The sequence below is a fragment of the Lynx canadensis genome, chromosome C1, assembly GCF_007474595.2.
Source record: "Lynx canadensis isolate LIC74 chromosome C1, mLynCan4.pri.v2, whole genome shotgun sequence".
Lineage (NCBI taxonomy): Eukaryota > Metazoa > Chordata > Mammalia > Carnivora > Felidae > Lynx > Lynx canadensis.
The window spans coordinates 105,438,781-105,462,743 of NC_044310.1; the positions used below are offsets into that span (position 1 = coordinate 105,438,781).

The 23,963-nt window shown below is 40.7% G+C and overlaps 1 protein-coding gene across 5 annotated transcripts in view; it reads left to right on the forward strand.

Annotated features, from left to right (window-relative positions):
• Window positions 1-501: 501 nt before the first annotated feature.
• Window positions 502-23,963, forward strand: part of GABPB2 (GA binding protein transcription factor subunit beta 2) — a 35,938-nt gene continuing 12,476 nt past the window's right edge. Inside the window, exons 1-6 of one of the 5 annotated variants that reach the window (XM_030327748.2) lie at window positions 503-819; window positions 6,934-7,073; window positions 8,951-9,118; window positions 9,659-9,853; window positions 13,047-13,185; window positions 21,521-21,637. In XM_030327748.2, coding sequence (XP_030183608.1) covers window positions 6,966-7,073; window positions 8,951-9,118; window positions 9,659-9,853; window positions 13,047-13,185; window positions 21,521-21,637 — 727 coding nt within the window. In that variant the 5' untranslated portion in view covers window positions 503-819; window positions 6,934-6,965. Of the gene's footprint in view, window positions 820-6,933; window positions 7,074-8,950; window positions 9,119-9,658; window positions 9,854-13,046; window positions 13,186-21,520; window positions 21,638-23,963 lie in introns of all 5 variants that reach the window. The other 4 variants (XM_030327749.2, XM_030327751.2, XM_030327752.2 and 1 more) reach the window with 4 other exon arrangements.

The window sequence follows — 23,963 nt, forward strand, 5'->3', positions numbered from 1 at the left end:
AATGTGTCCTTTTCTACGTTCACGTACTTTTGAAGGGCTTCCTTCCCGATCTCTCGTTGCCCTTAGGTAGTGGCGATCAGCGGGCGAAGGTAAGAATCATCTGGTAAGTAAAATGCGTTAAGTAGGTTTGCAAACTCAAGCTGCATGCCCTTCCAGGCCCCTCAAAAAAGCCTCCGTTATTTGTTCCACTATTCTGAGCAGACACCAGGGCTCAACTTAAGCACAAAGCCAGGAACGTCTCCAACAGTTTCACCGGAGGCTGAGACAGAGAAAGCTTTCCCATCAATCCTAAGGCTGGCCCCAAGACAAGTTACCAAGAGGATACAGGATCGACGCTGATACCGATTTGCCCTCTGCACGACGCCGGGCTCTTGGCGCCAAAATAAACCATCGGGTCCATCCCCCTACCGGAACTACACGACACGTAAGACACGTAACAACAATCCTCCGCCTCGCCAAATAGTCCTCTCTGGGTCGTCTCGGATACACGCTTTTCCACTTCAAAAGGCCTTCGGTGGAAAAAAAAATGAGCCTCGGAGGTGCGCCGCTCTTCGGTTCTAATGGAAATGTGGGTTTTCTGGTCATTGTCTCCTCACAGATCCCTCCGCCAGAAATTGTATTCGCTGAGTCTTCACTTCCGGGTCCGCCATCTTGTTGCCTCCATTTCTCCACGAGGGGGGGTTAAAGGCCCCCAAAATATGCATATATGAAAAGGCCAAAAAGTAACCGTCAGTGACAGGGAGTCTTAACTAGAGAAGGAAACGGGACCAAACTGGCGGGCTCGGTGAAAGCGCGGCCGGCAGCGTCCCGGACGAGGAGGTGAGGGGGAAGAAGATGTGTACTCTGGGGGGCGTGAGGGCTGGAAGGGAGACTGCCGTGGGAAGGCGCACCGCGCCCAGCCCAGCCCCGAACTTCTGGGTGCAGACTGAGCGGCGCCCCTTCACCGGAGCGGGGGCAGCTCGGGGAGGGGGACGAAGAGGAAGGGGATGCGGCCGGGAGGAAGGGGAGGGGACTGAGAGGAGGTGAAGAAGGGGGTGGGTGTAAGACCTGGGGCTGGGGAGCTGGACCCAGGGAAGCTAGGGCCACAGAGGTGACCGCTAGGGGGCAGCGCGGAGCTCAGCGCCCCCCGCCGGGCCAAGACCTTGGCTTACTACCCCCATTGACTCTTCTTCCTGAAGGACAATGTTGCTGTCTGCAACTGGAGGGTTTGTGATGGAGGAAAAAACGGGGACTCTCAACTGTCTGACTTCAATAGTAGCTTAAAGATTTTGAGGGAGCTCAGTAATCTGCAAGAGCAGTAAGGGCCCCGCCCTCATTTGTGGCACAGTTGTTTGTACAGCTGGCTGCCCGGTGGAGACGTGTGCAAGAGAAAAAGAAAAATGGGTCGTCATACTGTGGTTTCTTCAATTCCATTTCTCCTTCTCGTTACCTTTCTTCTGTTATCACAGATTTCCTTGAGCCAGCAGAGATTATCCCATTCCCCTCCTTCTTCCCACAAGGACTTCTTTCTCTCTTAAACATCTACAGAAAAGGACGTTCCGTGGCTTACCTCCAACAATTTAACAACATTTTTGGCCGTCAGGGGCCATATTTTCCTAGTGCCATTTGACCCACCTAATCCAATAGAGATGTTATTAAGCATGTATTTTCATACACTCTTTAATAACAGTGAAAGAACTGCCCCACCCAAAATCTTTTTTTTTTTTTTTTTTTTTTTTTTTTGTTTATTTATTTTCAGAGAGAGATAGCGTGCAAACAGGGAAAGGGCAGAAAAAGAACGGGAGAGAGAATCCCAAGCAGGGTTCCCCCTGTCAGCTGCAGAGCCAGACTTGGGGCTCTGTCTTATGAATGGTGAGATCATAACCTGTGTGGAAACTAAGAGTGAGATGCTTAACAGAGGAGCCACCCAACCCCCTACCTCTCCTCCCCACAAATTCTTACCTCAACAAATGTAATTATTCTATGATAATAAGAGTACTTTGTTGTCAACAGCGCAAGCACTTCATCAGTTATTAAAACAAACTTATCTAGGGGCACCTGGGTGGCTCAGTTGGTTAAGCATCTGACTTCAGCTCAGCCCAGGTCAGGATCTCCCAGTTTGTGAGTTCAAGCCCTGGGTCGGGCTCTTTGCTGACAGCTCGGAGCTTGGAGCCTGCTTCAGATTCTGTGTCTCCCTCCCTCCCCCCCACCTTCCCCCACTCACATTCTGTCTCTCTCTCAAAAATAAATAAAGATTTTTTTTTTAATTAAAAAACCACAATTATTTGGAGTTCTTGTGTGTTTGTTTGGGAGAGGGAGTGTGTACTTTGTTATTTTATTCATCTCCAAAATCCTAAGAGACAAGTTAGACCAGATTTTGTTTTGTTCTTCACTTCCAATATAGGAAAAGTAGAGGTATGTCCAGTAAGGGAGAATGTTTTCCCAGTGTTTTCAATAATCAGGGAGCTTGAAAGTGCCTCAAGGTCCTCTGGACTCTTTGGCCACATCTCTTGTCTGGTGGGTGTTGTCAGCATTTACATAGGATATGGGAGAAGGGAATACAGTCCCCCCAAAATGCTGCTGTTTTATTATTACTTTCTAAAGTTTTATTTATTTAAGCAATTGCTACACCCCATGTGGGGCTGGAACTCATGACCGTAAGATCAAGAGTTGCACACTCCTCTGACAACCAGCCATGAGCCCCAAAATACTATTTTAAAAATACATTTTATTTTTAACTTTGGATAGATGCTTCAGGTTAACTCAAAAGAACGGAGGATAGGGGAGAAAAGAACCTTGAAGAGCACATTTCTAGACTTTTTTTTTTTTTTTCAACGTTTATTTATTTTTGGGACAGAGAGAGACAGAGCATGAACAGGGGAGGGGCAGAGAGAGAGGGAGACACAGAATCGGAAACAGGCTCCAGGCTCTGAGCCATCAGCCCAGAGCCTGACGCCGGGCTTGAACTCACGGACCGCGAGATCGTGACCTGGCTGAAGTCAGACGGTTAACCGACTGCGCCACCCAGGCGCCCCTAGACTTTTTTTTTTAACAGTGATGAATATAACTCCCTACTTACATTCTAATCCCAAAGTTTAACTATATCTTTGTATAGTAAGAAATAAGGCTTTTCATGGCCTATTTAAAGAATGGGATGACAGATGCCTGGGTGGCTCAGTCGGTTAAAGGTCCAGGTCTTGATTTTGACTCAGGTCATGGTCTCATGATTTGTGAGTTTGAGCCCTGTTTGAGCCCCACTTCGGACTCAGTGCTGACAGCGTAGAGACTGCTTGAAGTGTTCTCTCTCTCTCTCTCTCTCTCTCTCTCTCTCTCTCAAAATAACAACAAAAAAAGAATGGGATGACAAATCTGAGTCAATTGCCATTTAGAGGTACTGATCCATGAGTCACAAATATGATTAAAGAAAAACAATACGGGGGCGCCTGGGTGGCGCAGTCGGTTAAGCGTCCGACTTCAGCCAGGTCACGATCTCGCGGTCCGGGAGTTCGAGCCCCGCGTCGGGCTCTGGGCTGATGGCTCAGAGCCTGGAGCCTGTTTCCGATTCTGTGTCTCCCTCTCTCTCTGCCCCTCCCCCGTTCATGCTCTGTCTCTCTCTGTCCCAAAAATAAATAAACGTTGAAAAAAAAAAATTAAAAAAAAAAAAAGAAAAACAATACAATTAATATATATATGAAGGCAGACTATAGTGAAAAAAATTGACTTCAAAAATACTTTGGAAGAGTTCACGTGCTAAAGACAACAGTTTCCATGGGATAAAATCAACTTATTTATATAAAGGGTCTCGTTTTCTAGAAATATCAGCTTCCCTGGAATGTAAAGCAAACCAGATTTCTCCTTAGGCAGGTACCCCAACCTTCAACAGTATTTTTTTTTGTGGTAAAGAACAGCTGAAATTTCACTATTAGGATACTTCTGGGATGCCTGGGTGGCTCAGTCAGTCCATTAAGCGTCTGACTCTTGGTTTTGGCTCAGGTCATGGTCTCACGGTGCCTGAGTTCAAGCCCGCATCAAGTTACATGCAGACTGTGTAGAGCCTGCTTGGGATTCTCTCTCTCTCTGTCCCTCCCAACTTGCGCTCTTTCTCACTCTCAAAATAAATTAATAAACTTAAAGAAAAAGAAAGATACTTCTGCTTTTTGCCAGCATGTCTTTCCCTTTGTGACCAGTTATTATGGAAGTGTTTAAGACTTGGTGATATACTGTGTATATCTATATCTACCTATATATATATATATATATATATATATACACACATACGCCATATATACCATATGTGTATGTATGTACTATATATACCGTATATATATGTGTGTTATGTATGTATATATTATGTATACATACCATATATATATGTGTGTATGTATGTATATATATGTGTATAGTGTAATTTGAGAAAATGTGAGGGAGTCATTTATGACTAATGAACCTCCTAAAAATTGTTAAGTATTAGTAATAAGATCATTAAATTGCAAGGCAATTTTGATATTTTAAAAGGAAGGTGATTACGGAGAAATACAAAGTATTGGTTTTCTATAATAAGGTTTTGCTATCATTTTTTTCTTTAGCATTTTCTTAAGTTGTGAAAACTGACATGTAAGTTATAGAAGTTTGCTATTAAAGTCCATCCTCTCCTTGTGAACATACTCATTCAAAGGGTCTGGACTGTAGTGTGAACTGTGCTCATTCTGAACACTCTCAGGTGGTCTCCTGGACACCCAGGTTTGAGGACAATGCTCTGGGATATAGATATGGAAGGTTAAATCACATGGTGGCTGAATGACTTGCCTAAGCTGATGAGCCTCAAATTTTCTGGTTTCAGGACTCATTTATATATATATATATATATATATATATATATATATATATATATATATTTTAATGTTTTATTTATTTTTTTGAGAGAGACAGTGTGAGTGGGGGAGGGGCAGAGAGAGAGGGAGACACATAATCTGAAGCAGGCTCCAGGCTCAGCTGTCGGCACAGAGCCCGACACGGGGCTTGAACCCACGAACTGTGAGGTCTTGACCTGAGCCGAAGTCTGATGCTTAACCAAGGAGTCACCCAGGTACCCAGGTAAATGAGTCCAGGTCCACCCTTGGACTCATTTATATTCTTAAAAATTATTGAGGACACCAATGTGTTATATCTATTGGTACTTAACTATTTTCAAAATTAATTTTTATTTATTTATTTTTTAACTATGACAGGTACTTGTTTGAAATTACTTCATATTTCCTGATGTGTTTTATTTTCTTGCAAGAGAGTGTGTGTGTGCAAGGGGGGGGCCGGGGGGGGGGGAAGGAGAAAGAAACTCTTAAGCAGCCTCCACGCTCAGTGCGGAGCCCAATCTGGCTTGATCTCAGGACAGTCAGATCATGACCTCAGGTGAAATCAGGAGTCAGATTCTTAACTGGTTGAGCCACTCCGGTGCTCTTGGAAATTAATTTAAAAATGTTCATTCATTAAAATACAATCATAAATCCTGTACGTGTTAACATAAATAACACATTTTTATAAGAAATGTATCTTCCGAGTTAAATAATGAGAAGAATGGCATTGTTTTGTTTTTGCAAATCTTTCTAACCTCTGGCTTAATAGAAAACAGCTGCAGTGGGGCGCCTGGGTGGCTCAGTCGGTTGAGCGTCCGACTTCAACTCAGGTCATGATCTCACTTTTGGTGGGTTTGAGCCCTGTGGTGGACTCTGCGCTGACAGTTCAGAGCCTGGAGCCTGCTTTGGATTCTGTGTCTCCCTCTCCCCGCCCCTCCCCTGCTTGCACTCTATCTCTGTCTCTCAAAAGTGAATGAACATTGAAAAAAAACAACAGCTGCATATCTACTATTGCATGTAATCTGTTGCAATATGTACTTGGAAAAAGGAATATTTTAATAGCTTTTTTGGGTAATTCTGGTGTTCTTCTTTGATTCTACACAAAAACTGTACAAACTAACGATTTCTTAAAAGTTACTTGCAGTGAAGAATCTGAAACCATATGAATGAAATTATTATACTCTGTTACCTTAAAACCAACTGTTCTTTCACTTTAAAGTATTGTTTTTACTTGTACGTGATTTTATAACATGCATTGGTCATTTGAAAAATATTGGTTCTGCAAATTACGCAGATCATCCAAATGTTGATGCATATTATTTTACAATATTAAAAAATCACATTCATTAGTATCATAACTAATTTCATCAGAAAACTTTATAGTAAGCTGTTAACTCATGGTGGTGGATTTGTTTCCCAAAATTCTAATTTTGCTTGAAAGCTCTAATTATAATTAATAAATGAACACTGCCAATTGTTTTCCTCGAAGTGGCAGGTTCACTTTATTCATTTTTGAAAAAGTTTCTGCTGTATAACTAAGTCTCAATATCCTTGGATTGTCTATTCATCATTCTTTGGTGTGACATAACATTTTTTTAAAGTTTATTTACTTATTTTGAGAGAGAGAGAGAGAGGGAGTGGTCATGGGAGTGGGGCAGGGGCAGAGAGAGAGGGAAAGAAAGAATCCCAAGCAGGCTCCTCACTGTCAGCGCAGAGCCCAACATGGGGCTGGGATCTCACAAATCATGAGATCATGACCTGAGTCAAGGTCAAGAGTCAGATGCTTAACCAGCTGAGCCACCCAGGCGCCCTTGACGTACATTTCTACCCACAGTTGTTTCAAAGGGATGAAATGCTGTTTTTGAGTCCTTAAGCTAGAGAGGTGGTAATGTGTTGTACAGGTTTCCAAAGTATTTTTCTGAATACTGAACATTAAGGAACTATTGTTTAGGGCCTAAACTTTTCCAAATATCTGATTGTTAGATGAGGTGGAGAGAAAGTGCCATACTGGGTAGTCAGCTTGAGAAATATCTTACATATATTTAAGTACAAGAGGTCTTCTCAGAGCATTTTACAGGCAGCTTTCCTTGTGTTTGAATTATAGCTTCCTGAAAACTTTTGTTCCTATGCATAAAGATGTCTTTGGTGGACTTGGGGAAGAGGTTACTAGAAGCGGCAAGAAAAGGCCAAGATGATGAAGTGAGAACATTGATGGCAAATGGCGCACCATTCACCACAGACTGGGTAAGCTCTTTTCATTATTCCCAATGTGTGCTGTTGCCAATTTCTTTTTTCCCCCAAACATTTAATTTTTTTAATTATTTTTTTAAAGTTTATTTATTTATTTTGAGAGAGAGATTGAGCATGTGAGCAGGGGATGGGGGGGGGGGGGAAGGCGGGGGAGAGAATCCCAAGCAGGCTTCACTCTGTCAGTGCAGAGCCCCATGCAGAGCTTGAACCCATGAACTGTGAGATCCTGACCTGAGCCAAAATCAAGAGTCGGACACTTAACCGACTGAGCCACCCAGGCGTCAAAAAAAATTTTTTTTAAGTAATCTCTATACCCAATGTGGAGCTTGAACTCACAACCCCAAGATCAAAAGTTGCACACTTTACGGACTGAGCTAGCCAGGTGTCCCCCAACCTTTTTCTTAAAGGCTGAACATACTGTATTGCCTTTTCTCATTCCCTTTCTGCTTCATTCTCCTACAAGAGTTTTGTTTTCTTCGTTTTACCTAAATACTTCTTTTAGTTTTCCAAATTGAAAGAGTCTCCTGTGGATATATATAGATGGTAATTGTAAGGTATTATATACTTGTGATTTTCCATAATGTTTCTTAGAGTATTTTCTGAAGGTTTAATTCTCCCTGGAGTGTACTTAGGTTATAGGCTTCTGTAATTAGCTAAAAATTAAACAAAATCAGTATAATAAGAGTGCATTTCTAGACTAATAAACTACTTGTTTCCTTTTCTCTAAAGTATCCCGGTTAATAAGGAATAGTCTAGGCATTTGTTACCTTTTTACCAGTGTTAAAATACATTAAGAGGAAGGTGTTAATTTCATGAGCCTAAACAGCCAGCTTGAAGAGCAGTTTCAGAAGATCCAGGTCCAGGTTATAATGTGGACTTGCTAAGCATTCATGGATTTTATAAGCAGTATCTAATTTAATTTAAAAAAATTTTTTTAAATGTAATATCTGCACACAACATGGGTCTCAAACTCACAACCCCGAGATCCAGTCACGTGATCTACCAGCCGAGCCAGCCAGGCGCAGGCATTGCCTAATTTGAACAATTTGATGAGCCAGTGTCCTCTATGCTGGGGTGATTAATTCATAGTTTTAGAGGTCAGCAGATTGTTAGCACTTCACAAAAAGGAAGAAAAGGAAACCTATGAGATTAGCATTTCTATAAATAGACCTGAAAAGAGCAATGTGAATTAAATCCAGTCAGGCAGAAAGGCTGAATATATAAGAAAGGCAAAGAAGCAACATAGGCTTAAAATAAAGAACGTAACACAAAGAAAGGAATAGATCTCTGGCCAAAGTGGCCAAAGATAGGTAACTCTTGAAAGATGTACTTTGAGATGATACAGACGTATTGCTATTTGACAATAGCTTATTGCTGTTCACATGCCATTGCTAAAATTTTAGCACCTCTTCATCTCATCAGTCTTTTTGCTTTGTTTTACGGTGGCAACAGACTTCTATTCCAACCAATTAAATTTTTACCCCAAATTTCTCACTAACTTTTTAGCCTCTGCCCTTTTCCTAAGAATTCTTTTGAATTTGCCTATCCCTTACCTTTACCCCAATGCAGAATGTTCCTGTTTATCCATTTTTTTTACCTTCTTCTAAGCCTTGCTTAACATCATGTCCTTTGGAGAATCTCACCTGGTAACTCCACCTGACTTAAATCTATTAGCACTTATTTAATTGGTGGGATGTTTATTTGCCTGTTAGTATATTAAGCTCTTAATTAATATTCTTTACTCTTATTGGCCACCCAGATTCTCTCTCCAAGGACAGGAACCATAGACTGTACCTCTTGTTCATTTGTGTCTCTCAATGATTTAGGACTCTGCACACGGTTGATACTCAATGAGTATTATTTTCCCACAGCTTGGAACATCACCCCTCCACCTTGCAGCCCAGTATGGTCATTATTCCACAGCAGAAGTGCTCCTTCGAGCAGGCGTTAGCAGGGATGCCCGGACCAAAGTGGACAGGACCCCCTTGCACATGGCTGCAGCTGACGGACATGCCCACATCGTGGAACTGCTTGTTAGGGTAATAGTGGTGGATCTATATTGTAAGAAAGATATCCACCTCCCTGTATTCTTACTTGAATGGGTGGTAGGAAACTAGGCTGGGAGAGATTAAGTTTAGGAGAGTTCATAGCACAGACTTGCATCTCTTTCAAGAGTCGTCATGGCTATGAGGATCGGGTTGCCTAATCTTTTACAGGCTAAGCAGACTTTATTGATTTCTCTTCATTCCCTTCTGCAGGTGTTCTCTTTACTTATGCCTGTTTTTCTAGGCGCTCAGCTCTCTGTTAATAAATGCGACAAAAAATCTGCTCTTTTCTCCTTCCTTTCCCATCTGTTATAATTTCCCCGTTGTCCTTAGAAGACCTACTCATTGAAGACATTATGTCTGTCATCATTCAGGAGAATTTGAAGAATGCTTTTCCCTTTGATATGTCTTAAACGTGATCTAAATTTGAATATGTGTAATCTCCATGGAAATCCTCTCTATTTGGGTTTTGGGATCTTGCACCTGTGCTACTGTAACCAGTGTCTGTTTGAAACAATTACTATTGTGTGACAGAACGGTGCAGATGTGAATGCCAAGGACATGCTGAAGATGACAGCTTTACATTGGGCCACAGAGCACCACCATCGAGATGTTGTGGAGCTGCTTATCAAGTATGGAGCTGACGTGCATGCTTTCAGCAAGTTTGATAAATCTGCCTTTGACATAGCCCTGGAGAAAAAGAATGCTGAGATTCTGGTCATCCTTCAGGTCTGGTTCTTTTTATACCCCTAGAGTATATTGTAACTCAAGTTAAGGATTTTTTGTAGGAGCTGACTCAAAATTGAATTTTCTATATCTTATCAAGATAGTACATCTGATATGTCTCAATCTTGTGACTCACTGTCGTTAGTATTTTTTTTAACCTTTATTTACTTAAAAATTTTTTTTAATGTTTATTTTTATGAGAGAGAGACAGAGCACGAGCAGGGGAGGGGCAGAGAGAGAGGGAGACACAGAATCTGAAGCAGGCTCCAGGCCCTGAGCTGTCAGCACAGAGCCTGACGCAGCGTTCAAACTCACAAACTGCAAGATCATGACCTGAGCTGAAGTCAGACACTTAACTGACTGAGCCACCTAGGCGCTCCAGTATTTCTTTTTTTTTAAATGTTTATTTATTTTTGAGAGAGAGAGATAGAGCACGAGGTGAGGAGGGACAGAGACAGAGAGAGAGAGACAGACAGACAGACAGACAGACAGAATCCAAAGCAGGCTCCAGGCTCCAGGCTCCGAGCTGTCAGCACAGAACCCAACTTGGGACTTGAGCTCACAAATCATGAGATCAGGACCTGAGCCAAAGTTGGACTCTTAACCAACTGAGCCACCCAGGCACTCCAAAAGTTTATGATTTAGGGGTGCCTGGATGGCTCAATTGGTGAAGCATCAGACTTTTTTTTTTTTAAGTTTATTTATTTATTTTGAGAGAGAGAGAGAAAGCATGAGCAGGGGAGGGGCAGAGAGAGGGAGAGAGAGAGAATTCTAAGCAGGCTCCATACCGTCAGTGCAGAGCCCAGTGTGGGACTCGAATTCACAAACCCTGAGATCATAACCTGAACTGAAGTCACTTAACCAATTGAACCACCCAGGTACTCTGTTATTGGCATCTTAAAAAAAAGTAGCATTCTATATAGCCCTGAATTATTCACGGTGATTGAAGAGTAGTGTTGTGGCTAGTATAAAAACAAGATTTCTTTGGTTTTAGAGTGTTTTTTTCTCCATGAAAATTTCCCTTTCTAATTGAGCGTGACTTGGGACTAAAAGCCTCTTTATGTTTTCTGAATGTACATCAACTGATACGAGGCAGTACATAGCTCTAATGCATATTGAGTCATAAGGAAGCCATCTCAGAATTAAAAAGGAGCTGTGATTATTTCACCCCTTAATTTCTTAATCCAGCACTTGTATATCAGAGAGTAATAGGATGAAGGATACAAAGGTTGGTAAGACATGCCTGCCCTTGGAGTGTTTACAGTGTGATGAAGGTAAGGATAAGAAATCAAGCATTACAATATTACATTGATACATTGGTATTTATCGAGCATTGCAGGGCCTCAGAAGAGGGAGTATGAATGATACTTAATGCAAAGATTAAAGTGTATATAGAGGGGCGCCTGGCAGTTTCACTCAGAAGATCATGTCACTCTTGATCTTGGGGTCATGAGTTTGAGCTCCACACTGAGTGCAGAGATTACTGGGGAAAAAAAAAAAATATATATATATATATATATGTATATATATATATGTAGAAGATGAACTGAGTTTTGAAGAAGTAGGCAGAGAAGTAAGAAAATTATATTCTAGGCTAGAAAAAGAGCAAGCCAATGACATAGAGGTATGAAAGGATATGGGATGTTCAAGAAAGCATATGTTTTGTGACTAGAGATTGAGCAAGGGAAATGGAGTTTGGGAGTGGAAGGAGCTAAGGCTTAAGGGTTAGGCAGAGTTTTGAGTGTAGGGCTGTTACATGCAAAAGAGTTTAGACTGTTTTATGGGTAATGGGGATCCAATAGAAGCTTTTAAATAGAAAATTGAGATTTCTTTTTTTTTTTTTTTAAATAAGCTTTACGTCCAACGTGGGGCTTGAACACAGGACCGTGAGATTAATAGGAGTCCCATGCTTTACCAACTGAGCCAGCCAGGCACCCCCATTTTTAAAAATTTTTCAATATTTTATTTATTTTTTAAGCTGTTTTTTTTTTTTAAAGTTTATTTATTTTGAGAGAGAGAGAGTGAGCGGGGGAGAGGCAGACAGAGAGGGAGAGAGAGAATCCCACTGTCAGTGTGGAGCCTGATGTGGAGCTTGAACTCATGAAAGTATGAGATCATGACCTCAGCGGAAATCAAGAGTCAGTTGCTCAACCGACTGAGCCACCAAGGTGCTCCTGTGAATTGTTTTTGTTGTTTTTTTTTTAAAGATGATCATTTGGAGTGTGATACACAGACCTGAGAGAAAAGATACTCAATGTGACTTTCATTAGGCCAGGGAAGGGCCAGTAGGGGCTTGAATTAAGGAAACAATAGTGGAGTATGGAAGAAGAGGCAGATTCAAGAAGGAATTTAACAGTAAGCAGAGAATGGATAATCTGTTTCACCTGAAGCTATTGGTCATAGGGATAATTATATGTAAAAAATAGGTAGCCATTTCTGTTGCATTTTCAGGGGTTTGTTTTTCCTGGCAGATGGTTCCCTATAGACTGGTTGTACTCTTCAACTTTAATTCCTTATTTAGAGCTCTTTCATAACTGGACTTTTGAAGTAGATACTATGCTTGTAGAAAACTGCTTCTGAAAGTTAGAAAATTAGATAAGCATCTTTACACCTAAATTGTACAAATACCCCTGGAAGCAAAAGTGCAGGTATGACACTAGACTTTAAAATCTGGCACTCATTTATTTGCTTGTTATATATTCTCTTAGGAATTTCTTCACTGGCAAAGTGGAACAAGTAGTTGGACAAAACTCTGGAGAATATTGTTCTCTGTAGATTCGCTGTAGGGATCTCTTGCTAGCGCATTGACTTGTACATAATTAATTGCTCGTAGAGTTTTAGAGCTGCAAATTACTTTTTAGGCCACTTCCCTCATTTTCCAAATAAAAAACAAGATCCAGACAGGTAAAGTGAATTGTCTAGAAGTTTTTACAAGTAATACACTTTTTTGCAAATAATAACACTTCTTTTTTTTAAATTAGAAATAAACTTGGGAAAGCAGCCTAACATCTTTGTTGCCCTGGTCTGGAAAAACAAAACAAAACCAGTAGTCTTAATAAGAACTCTGAGCTCCCTGGGACATTGTGTGCCACAACTAGTTCTGCTCCACAGGGCACTGGGGTGCAGCAGCTGCTCAGTGACTGTATAACTAAAGCTAACGAGCTCTGACTTTGAACTATCCTGACTTGCTTTGTAGGAAGCGATGCAGAATCAGGTGAATGCTCATCCCGAGAGAGCCAACCCTATGACTGTGGCCACCCCATTCATCTTCACATCTGGAGAAGTTGTCAACCTCGCCAGCCTTGTTTCTTCAACCAACACCAAAACAACCTCAGGTAATATCTTGATAACATGACATTTATTTTAGACTTGAAATTAACACAACCCCTGTTTTTCCTATGAGATGAATGGATAGCCTGTCCTTTGTTGAAATATGTAACAAATAGAAGATTTATAATAAATTTTAAAGCTAATGCACTTTTTCTTTCTTGGGGAAGGGAAGATCATACACAGGGATTATACATGAGTGCTTACTATATTAAAAGTAAAATAGTTTACAGATTAATCTGTGGAAGGGTTATATGTAACCACAAAATGAAAATATAAGGGTATTTTAGCATGGTACCATTAAGGAAAACAGTTAAGTACCATAGTCTAAAATGTGACAAATAAACCAGAATAAACATAAATAGGTGTTGGAGTGCTGCTATAAAAGAGGTACATGTGATTATTTGAATAAAGTGTAAGAGCTTCGATTTGCAATCTTGGGAACATATGTAACAACAAAATAGAGAAAAGCACCTTTTGAGATCCTTATGTTTTTAACAAAAACATCTATCTAAAACAAATAGGGGTGCCTAGGTAGTTCAGTTGGTTAAGTGTCTGACTCTTGATTTTGGCTCAGGTCGTGATCTCACGGTTCATGAGTTCAAGCCCCACATCAGGTTCTGCACTGACAGTATAGAGCCTGCTTGGGATTCTCTGTCTCTCCCTCTCTCTCTGCCCCTCCCCCACTTGCTCTTTCCAAAACCAAATGTAAATAAACATTTTTAAAAAATACAAATCGGGGCGCCTGGGTGGCGCAGTCGGTTAAGCGTCCGACTTCAGCCAGGTCACGATCTTACGGTCTGTGAGTTCGAGCCCCGCGTCAGGCTCTGGGCTGATGGCTCAGAGCCTGGAGCCTGTTTCCAATTCTGTGTCTCTCTCTCTCTCTGCCCCTCCCCCGTTCATGCTCTGTCTCTCTCTGTCCCAAAAAATAAATAAACGTTGAAAAAAAAAATTAAAAAAAAAAAAATACAAATCAATTTGAGGGGCATCTGGATGGCTCAGTCGGTTATGTGCAACTTCGGCTCAGGTCATGATCTCACGGTTCGTGAGTTTGAGCCCCGCATCAGGCTCTGTGCTGACAGCTCAGAGCCAGGAGCCTGCTTTGGATTCTGTTTCTCCCTCTCTCTGCCCCTCCCCTGCTCTGTCTCTTTCAAAAATAAACAAACATTAAAAAAATAAAAAGCAATTTGAGCTATTTTCAACATTTCCTTACATATATTTGTTTTACAGTGAGGGGACTTGTGTCTTCATTTAAATAAATTTTCCAACTGACTTGGTTTCTTTTTCTGTTTCTGACTTTCATTTAAAAATAAGACATTGTGGGGTGCCAGGGTGTCTCAGTCAGTAAAGCGTCCAACTTTGGTTCAGGTCATGATCTCATGGTTTGTGGGTTTGAGCCCTACATCGGGCTCTGTGCTAACAGCCCAGAGCCTGGGGTCTGCTTCAGATTCTGTGTCTCCCTCTCTGCCCTTCCCCTACTTACGCGCGCTCTCTCTCTCTCTCTCTCTCTGTCTCAAAAATAAACAAACATTTTTAAAATTAAAAAAAAAAAAGGACATTGTATTCCTAGTTAAGTTTATATAATATCAAAGAAAGACCGTGAATGAAGTATTATTATGGAAAGGCAGTGTGGCAAAAAGAAACAAGCATATACATGATATGCATAGAATTTTACATTTAGAACTGCATTCAAATACTGATTTATTGACTACATGCTTGACCTTGGGAAAACCTTTGTCTAAGCCTTCTTTACTTATCTACAAAATTGGGATATAATAATACATACTTTATGAGGTGGTTGTGAGACTTCAAGTGAGATTTGTATTTCCAATTTATAGCAGGACTTCAGTAATAGTATTAAATGAAAATGTAACTTCTCAATGAAAGTTAATTCAGTTATGCCCTCAGGGGGGCAGTAGAGACCTTCATTTTGTAGGCCATCAACTATCATTTAAAATCACTGTGCTTTGCTTTCAGCCGGATGATTCAAAAGGTTTAGCTTAAAAATAAGTATACATATAATCAGAATATCCACAGCTTTTTGGATTTGTTGTGGTTCAGGCCACAGTGATTAGAACAAATGCCTTTATAATCCAAAAGTCTTTAGAAGCTAGTAAAGTTAGGGGTGCCTGGGTGGCTCAGTTGGGTAAGGCTCAGAGCATGATCTCACGTTTCATGGGTTCAAGCCCCGCATTGGGCTCCGTGCTGATGATGTGGAGCCTGCTTGAGATTCTCTCTTTCTCTCTCTCCCCCTCTCTCTGCCCCTCCTCTGCTCTCTCTCTGTCTCGAAATAAATAAATAAACTTTAAAAAAATTAAAAAAAAAGAAGCTAGTTAAGTTATATGTTCACAAATACGTGAAAGGAACTAGAGTTGATAATCTAATTATTGAAATCCTTCAGACCCTGACCTGAAATGATAAGCAAAGTTGAAGACATTTAGAATAGAGCTTCTTAGCCTTGTTTCCCATGGGCCTCTATTGTATTCGTCATGTTGCTTTTAGCAGACCTATCGTTTCTCTCTTCTGTATGTTGCCGACCACAAATTGAGATTGCTAAACCGTTACATAATAGACCTGATCTCTCCAGTGTTGTCTTACGCATGAAACAATTCTACCTAGCTCTTCCCCTTCAGGGGAGATAATCAGTGCAGATAAAAGAGATGAGGAAAGTTATAAGACAAATTCAGGTTGTATTACTCAACTGGGTTAAAGGATTTTCTTTTCCCGAATGGTGGGTGGCTTGTTTCCCATCGTCCAGTGATATTTTTTTCATCCAGTAATATTTTTAAGAATTAACTGAAAGGGAGGGGCTACCACACATACACAAGAAGAATTAACTGACATTATCCTAGAATTATCATTTTGATGGATATTTTTGATAAAATTCAGATTATAAAGCGTGCTTTCATTTTTCCATTTGTGACTAAAGATATCACTGATCATCAGTGCTACCATCAAACTGCAGCCATTCAGAAAGGCAGCTAGACTAAATTAAACATTAACCAGGGCAAAACAAAGTTATGGAGATGAATTTCCTATTTCTGTAGGATCATAAGATGCACTCCAAAGTCAAATATAAATAGCTTGTATTAGTTCATAAGGAGTACAGGCTTTGGAATGTAATGAATTGCATTCTAATCTGGGCTCTGACATTTACTACCTGTGTGACGTGGGCAAGTTATGTAGTTTTTCTGGATCTAGTTTTCACCAACTCATTGAAATTGCCTAGCTTACCATAGCACACTCCCCTAGGTCATGGCATAGAGTTTGTCGAAGCCACATTCTGAATTGGTAACAAGAGTCTTCACTGATAATGTCATTTCATTTCAAAACAACAGCATCCATGCACATTCTACTTTATTTTATGTTGGGCCTTATATTGAGGAGAAGGAAGCAATATTGTTTAACAGTAAAGTACCTTGTTTTCCTAGAATTCACTGGGATAAGTCTGAGGAGATCATTGGTATCATCTCTTTTCAGTTTCAACTGTGCATGTCAGAATACTAAACCCAATTTCTCACAAATGTTCTTTCTTCATTTTGCTGTTGAGTGGACTTAGGTAAGTTAGTAATCAAAGGGAGAACACCCTTAGCCTGGTATCATCATGTACTGAAAAGTATATAATACTTTCTCAAAAGTAGTTTTACCTAGCTTTTCTACTTTAGCTGAGTGACCTATCTGAGGTTTGGCCTACTTGAACTTTAATTATAACAGCTGTGTGTGTGTGTGTGTGTGTGTGTGTGTGTGTGTGTGTGTGTGTTTTAACTCTGGTAAAATAGTAACAACTTTGTTTTTGGATTGCTAGTAACTTATTGCCATATACATTCTACCCTCCTCGAGGGATATATATATATATATATACAGTAAAACCTTGGTTTGCAAGCATAATTTGTTCCCTAAACACGCTTATAATCCAAAGCACTTGTATATCAAAGTAAATTTCCCCATAAGAAATATTGGAGGGGCGCCTGGGTGGCTCAGTCGGTTAAGTGTCTGGCTTCAGCTCAGGTCATGATCTTGTGGTTCATGGGTTCAAGCCCCATGTCAGGCTCTGTGCTGACAGCTCAGAGCCTGGAGCCTGCTTTGGATGCTGTGTCTCCCTCTCTCTCTGCCCCTCCCTTGCTCATGCTCTGTCTTTCTCTTTCTCTATCTCTCAAAAATAAACATTAAAAAAAAACAAAAAACAAAACTGGAAACTCAGATGATTCATTCTACAACCCCAAAATATTCATATAAAAATTATTATAATACTGTAATACAAATTAATAAAGAAAATACTTATATATTTTATCGATAAAATAATATAAACAAATAAAATAATATAAATAATAGTATTTATAAAATATTAATAAATAAAACAAAATATAAAGAAAAATAAACACATTAACCTGTACTTCCCTTTGAAAATCTTCATGGCTGGTGTGAGGGAGACAAGAAAGAGAAGAGGTTATTTTGTAGGACGACTTTCACTATCACTAATGGAATCACTGCTTTCCCTTGGCTCAGTGGAATCTTTTCCTGCATGAGGGCCATTGTATGTGTTTGCACAGATGTTGACTACAATACAGTATTCATAAACTCTTTGTTACTGTATTTAATGTAACTGGCAATAAGGCAGCAGAGGAAAAGGTCCATATCTGCAGGCAGCCTGACCTAGAATGAAGCAAAGCATTCCTAAGCTTACTCTTGTATGGAAAAGCAAAGGACTGTCTATAAGTGCTTGGAAGTGACAAAAAATACACTAGTGCCAGTTGTGGGCACCTTCCAACGTTCTGAAATATCATTGATTTCTGCCAGATATTGCCCCTGAGACCAAGCATCCAAGCATGGGAGACAATCACCCACAATGCTGCTGTGAGAAAGAGAGGAGAGAGGAGACCCATTGGCCCAGTTGTGATCATGTGATGTTTGGTGTCACATAGTACTCGTATTGCAAGACATCACTTGTTTATCAAGTGAAAATTTATTAGATATGTTTGCTGGTCTTGTGGAACACTCACAGAACAACCTACAATTCTAGGTGTTACTGTATATATATCTAAAAATTGTTCCTTGTGTCATTGGTGAGGTTTTTTTTTTTTAATATTTATTTATTTTTGAGAGAGAGAGACAGAGAGAGACAGAGTGCAAGCAGGGGAGGAGGAGAGAGAGACAGAGACAGAATCCAAAGTAGGCTCCAGGCTCTGAGCTGTCAGCACAGAACCCAATGTGGGGCTCGAACTCACGGACCATGAGATCATGACCTGAGCCAAAGTCAGATGCTTAACCGACTGAGCAACCCGGGCACCCCCTCATCTGTGACTTCTTATGTCAGTGTTTGGTATGATAAGTTGAGTGATGGGAAAAGCATGAATTTAGTAGGAACATTAGAGAATATAGCTGGATCTTGCTCTGCATGAAGTTATGGGATAGACATCGATTCCTTTCTGGAGGTCAGGCACTCTGTGTTCCACTCAGACTGTTTGGTTCCCTGCATATTTTATGAAGGAATTAGAATAAAACAGGGTTATCATCACTATCTCCACCCTAATCAACCACTGCCACCGTCATCATGCAAAAGCTTTGAGTAAGATCATTTGTAGCTGGGGTGCCCAGCTAGCTCAGTCGGTAGAGCATACAACTCTTGGTCTCAGGGTTATGAGTTTTTGCCCCAAATTGGATGCAGAGATTACTAAAAAAATAAATAAATTTAAAAGAAGATAGTTTGGGGGCGTCTGGGTGCCTCAGTCAGTTAAGTGTGTGATGCTTGACCTTAGTTCAGGTCTTGATCTCAGGGTGTTGAGTTCAAGCCCCGCACTGGGCTCAGTGCTGGACATGGAGCCTACTTAAAAAGAAGATAATTTGTAGCTATTAAGAGTACTATACAAGAAATCCACCTTTTTTTTTTTTTTAATTTTAATGTTTATTTATTTTTGAGAGACAGAGAGAGAGAGCACAAGGAGGAGAGGGAGACACAGAATCCAAAGCAGGCTCCAGGCTCTGAGCTGGCAGCATAGAGCCCGATGCAGGGCTCGAACCCACAAATCGTGAGATCATGACCTGAGCCGAAGTTGGTCGCCCAACCTACTGAGCCACCCAGGTGCCCCAGAAATCCACCTTTTTAAGGCAAATCTTCTGAAATTTAAATTTATAAACCAGTTAAGTTACCTACATTAATCATATCAGAAAAGGATCCTTTGCTCTGTGGAAGGATTTATTACAAAGAGTGTTGAATGGGAATTTCTTTATTTTACAGATAACTGGCATTTTGATAGACAAAAGGCTGGAAAGAATCTTTAAGCATAGGTAGTGAGAAAACATAAAAATCAAGAGTACATTGAAAGGGTACCTGGGTGGCTCAGTCAGTTGAGTGTCCAACTTTGGTCACGATCTCATGATTTGTGAGTTTGACCCCCACATCGGGCTTGCTGCTGTCAGGACAGAGCCCACTTTAGATACTTGTCTCCCTCTCTTTCTTCCCCTCCTCTGTTTGCACTCTTTCAAAAATAAATAAAACATTTAAAAAAATTATTTAAAAAGTATTGGGACTCCTAGCTGGCTCATTCAGTAGAGCATGTGACTGTTGGTCTTGGGGTTGTAAGTTCCATCCCCACATTGGGTGTAGAGATTACATAAAATCTTAAAGAAAATTAAGAGTACATTTAAAAAGTGGGTAAGTGTATCTGGGTCACCTAGGTGGCTCAGTCCATTGAGCATCTGACTCTTGCTTTCGGCTCAGGTCATGATCTCATGGTTCGTGAGATTGAGCCCCATGTCAGGCTCTGCGCTGACAGTGAGAGCCTGCTTGGGATTCTCTCCCTACCCCTCTCCCACTCTCTTTCTCAAAATAAATAAATATTTTTTAAATAAAACAATCAGAGCCCAGTCAGGAGACTAAACTACATGGCAAGTTGTATAATTTTTTTATAATATATAACACATAATTTGAATATGTTATACCTAAATGTATGTATAATTTATAAAAAATTATTAATAATAGTGGTTAACTACTAAGATATGAGGAGAACTCTAAAGAATACCAGAATAGCCAATTTAGGGAGCAGACACTCCTTCTGTATGACAAAACGTAGTTTCATGCTAATTGTCAAGAAATATTGATAAGGGTCCAGCTTAAGTATGACAAGGCAAGGCAAAACAGGGATTTGGAGCTGAGAAGCAATAAATTCACAACTGACACAAAAGTATCTTTGAAGTTCTAATGAAAGACATAATGAAATGCAATTTATTTTATAAAAGTTAGATTTATGCAAAATTGTGAAGTAATACTTTTTTTTAATGTTTATTTTTTAACGTAAACATGAGCCAGGGAGGGGTAGAGAGAGAGAGAATCCCAAGAAGGCCCCGTGCTGTCAGCACAGAGCCCGATGTGTGTGTTGATCATGACCTGAGCCACAGTCAAGAGTTGGATGCTCAACAGACTGAGCCACCCAGGCGCCTCAGTAATAGTTTTGGTAAATAAAGTTAGGCATGGCTGTTGCCCGATCTAATGCACTTTCGTCCTGGAGCGTAGTTGTAAGAATAGCACACAGGAACAAGAATACAAGATTATAAACATAGTTGTTTTTTTAAGTGCATCATGAGATAAGTAAGTAATTGTTTTTAGCACAAACTGGTCGTACTACTGTTTGACATTCAGTAAGTGAAGTGTCAGGTTTTTAACTGTTCCTGCAGTAGAGGTCAGTGCTATGCTTTCTCACCTGTCTAGCTGATGGATAGATGCAGTGTGGTTAAGTAAAGCCCAGGCAGAGCCTCTTCCCGCAGCAGCAATAGTTTAGGGTAAGTCATACTCTGTGTCCTTACCACCTGCTGCCAAGCAGAGCTCTGTACAGCCAGCCGAGTGAGTGGGCGGCACTCCTGGGCTGCCGGCTACTAATGCTCAGCACTGGCAGTGCCAAGAGAATGAGCAAATGTGGGGAATGTAGTGGCCCTATACCAAGCATATTACCTTAATCCCCTTTAAAGGAAAAACTTTTCTAAACCTTCCAAACTGTTAATACCACAATCATTGGTTTATATCAGTTTGTATGGGAGAGCAAAGCTGAGGTTTTGATTTAATAAAAGCCATTTTTTAAAATGTTTATTTATTTTGAGAGAGAGAGAGAGAAAGCAGGAAAGGGACAGAGAGAGGGAGAGAGAGAATCCCAAGCAGGCACCACACTGTCAGCACAGAGCCCAACCTGGAGCTCGAACCCACAAACCTTGAGTTTATGACCTGAGCTGAAACCAAGAGTCAGATGCTTAACCAACTGAGCCACCCGGGTACCCCAGATAATAAAAGCCATTTTTAGTTCATCTCCATTTATTTTCTACACCAGACCTCATTTGCCTTTTTTACCAAAATAGGTGACCCCCATGCCTCCTCAGCAGCACACTTGGCAAATTCCACCACCTCGGTGCTGGCCACCCTTGCAGCTCTTGCTGAGGCCTCAGCCCCCCTCTCCAACTCCCACAGAGCCACAGGTAGGTAAGGGATATCTGCTGGGCAAATCACCATTTCTTCTTTGTTTCTAAATTTATTCATTGATTTTGGGAGAGAGAGGGAGGGGCATCAAGGGAGGGGGAAAGATAATCCCAAGCAAGCCCTGTGCTGTCAGCACAGAGCCTAACAAGAGGCTCGATCTCATGAACTGTGAGATCATGACTTAAGCTGAAACCAAGAATCGGACACTTAACTGACCAAGCCACCCAGACACCCTGAATCACCATTTATTCTTTTTGTTTTCACATTTCCAGCAGATTTAATTTGCATGAAGTATAATTAGATAAATCTAGGAAAGAGGCATGTAGAATCATTGAGCATCAGAAAGAAAAATGACTAAGCAGTATAATCAGATGGCTGAATAATCTTAGAGAATGTCTAAGTTAATTTCTTTGTATTTTTGCAGTTTCAAGTTTGTTTGCCCTGACTCCAGTTGCTTCAGATTGAAGTGTTTAGTCTTCTATTAGAAGATTATTTGGGAAATACTTTATGTTATGTTTTGACTGATGCTATCATAGGATGATTCAAAATAGCAGCTTAAATATGTTGTATTTATAAAAGCGTCAAAATACATAGGACTGCTACCTCTCTCGTCATATCCTGGGTACTTCAGGGTGGCTTCCTTTTATTTTCACTGGAGATCATATTTTGGCACTTCTTTTTTTTTTTTAATTGTTTTTAATGTTTACTTATTTTTGGGAGAGAGAGAGAGAGACAGAGCATGAGTGGGGAGGGGCAGAGAGAGAGGGAGACACAGAATCTGAAGCTCTGTGTCAGCACAAAGCCCAATGCAGGGCTCGAACTCAAACTGTGGGATCATGACCTGAGCCGAAGTCATATGCTTAACCGACTGAGCCACTGAGACGCCCCCATATTTTGGCATTTCTAATAGAGTTGGGGCGACATATGCTGTATAGTGCCCTTCTGATATTTAAAATAAAGAGGTTTCAAGTCACTTAGTGGGAGCCAGTAGTCTATGGGGAAAAGGCTTAGAGCTCCATATAGGTAGGGGCAAATAGTCATAGGTAGGGCTAAATAGTCATGTAGGAATCTTTCTGGAGCCCTCTGGCAGAGTCTGCTCCATTATAAATGAAGGCAGATTGTTCTGATTTCTTTCTGCCATTGACATTTGGGTGTGAGAACATTCCTCCAATCCTATTTTTCCGACTGGCAGCAATCATAAAGATCTCCATTCACACATGTATGAGTGAGTGCCATGGCAAAGGGAAAAACAATATATTTAACTTGTGTTTGTTATTTTTATTTGCTTTTTAAAAAAAATTTTGTTGATGTTTATTTATTTTTGAGAGACAGAGCATGAGCGGGGGGAGGGGCAGAGGGAGAGAGGGAGACACAGAATTGGATGCAGGCTCCAGGCTCTGAGCTGTTGGCACAGAGCCCAACCCAGGGCTTGAACCCACGAACCATGAGATCATGACCTGAGCCAAAGTGGGACACTTAACCGACTGAGCCACCCAGGTGCCCTTAATTTGCTTTTTGACTGAATAAATTACTTAACTTCTCCAGGTCTCAGTCTCCTCACCTCTGGCTGAGGTTGGATGGTTGGATCAGATTATCTGTTGAGGTTCTTTCAGCTATAACATTTAACTGTGTTTTGTTTTTAAGAGATGTGAATGCTCTATTTCCATTTAACCACCTGAATGTGTTTCATGTGGATAGTCCATACCCCATTTAGTGCAAAGTTTACCTTAGACTCTTTAGACAGAGAAATTCCATAGTGGTAAGAACTCTTTTCCCTAATAGTTACTGGGAATATTGACTAACCAAACTGAAAATCTTTTTTTTTTTTTAAGTTTTATTTATTTAAGTAATCTCTACACCCAATGTGGGGCTCAAACTCACGACCCCAAGATCAAGAGTCATGCTTTTCTGACTGAGCCAGCCAGGCGCAATGCCACCCCACCCCCACTTTTTAATTACCAAACTGAATTTTAATTTTGTTTAAGTGTTTATTTATTTGTTTTTGAGAGAGAGCACGTGGGGCAGAGAGAGAGGGAGACAGACAATCCAAAGCAGGCTCCGAACCGTCAGCATAAAGCCATCAGTACAGAGCCCCACACGGGGCTTGAACTCTTGAACCATGAGATCAGAACCTGAGCCAAAGTCAGATGTTCAACTGACTGAGCCACCTAGGCGCCCCTAAATTTTACCATCTTAGCCATTTTTTTAAACATTTATTTATTTTGGGGCACCTGGGTGGCTCAGTTGGTTAAGCAACCAACTTCAACTTAGGTCATGATATCACAGTTCATGGGTTCAGGCACCACATCGGGCTCTGTACTGATT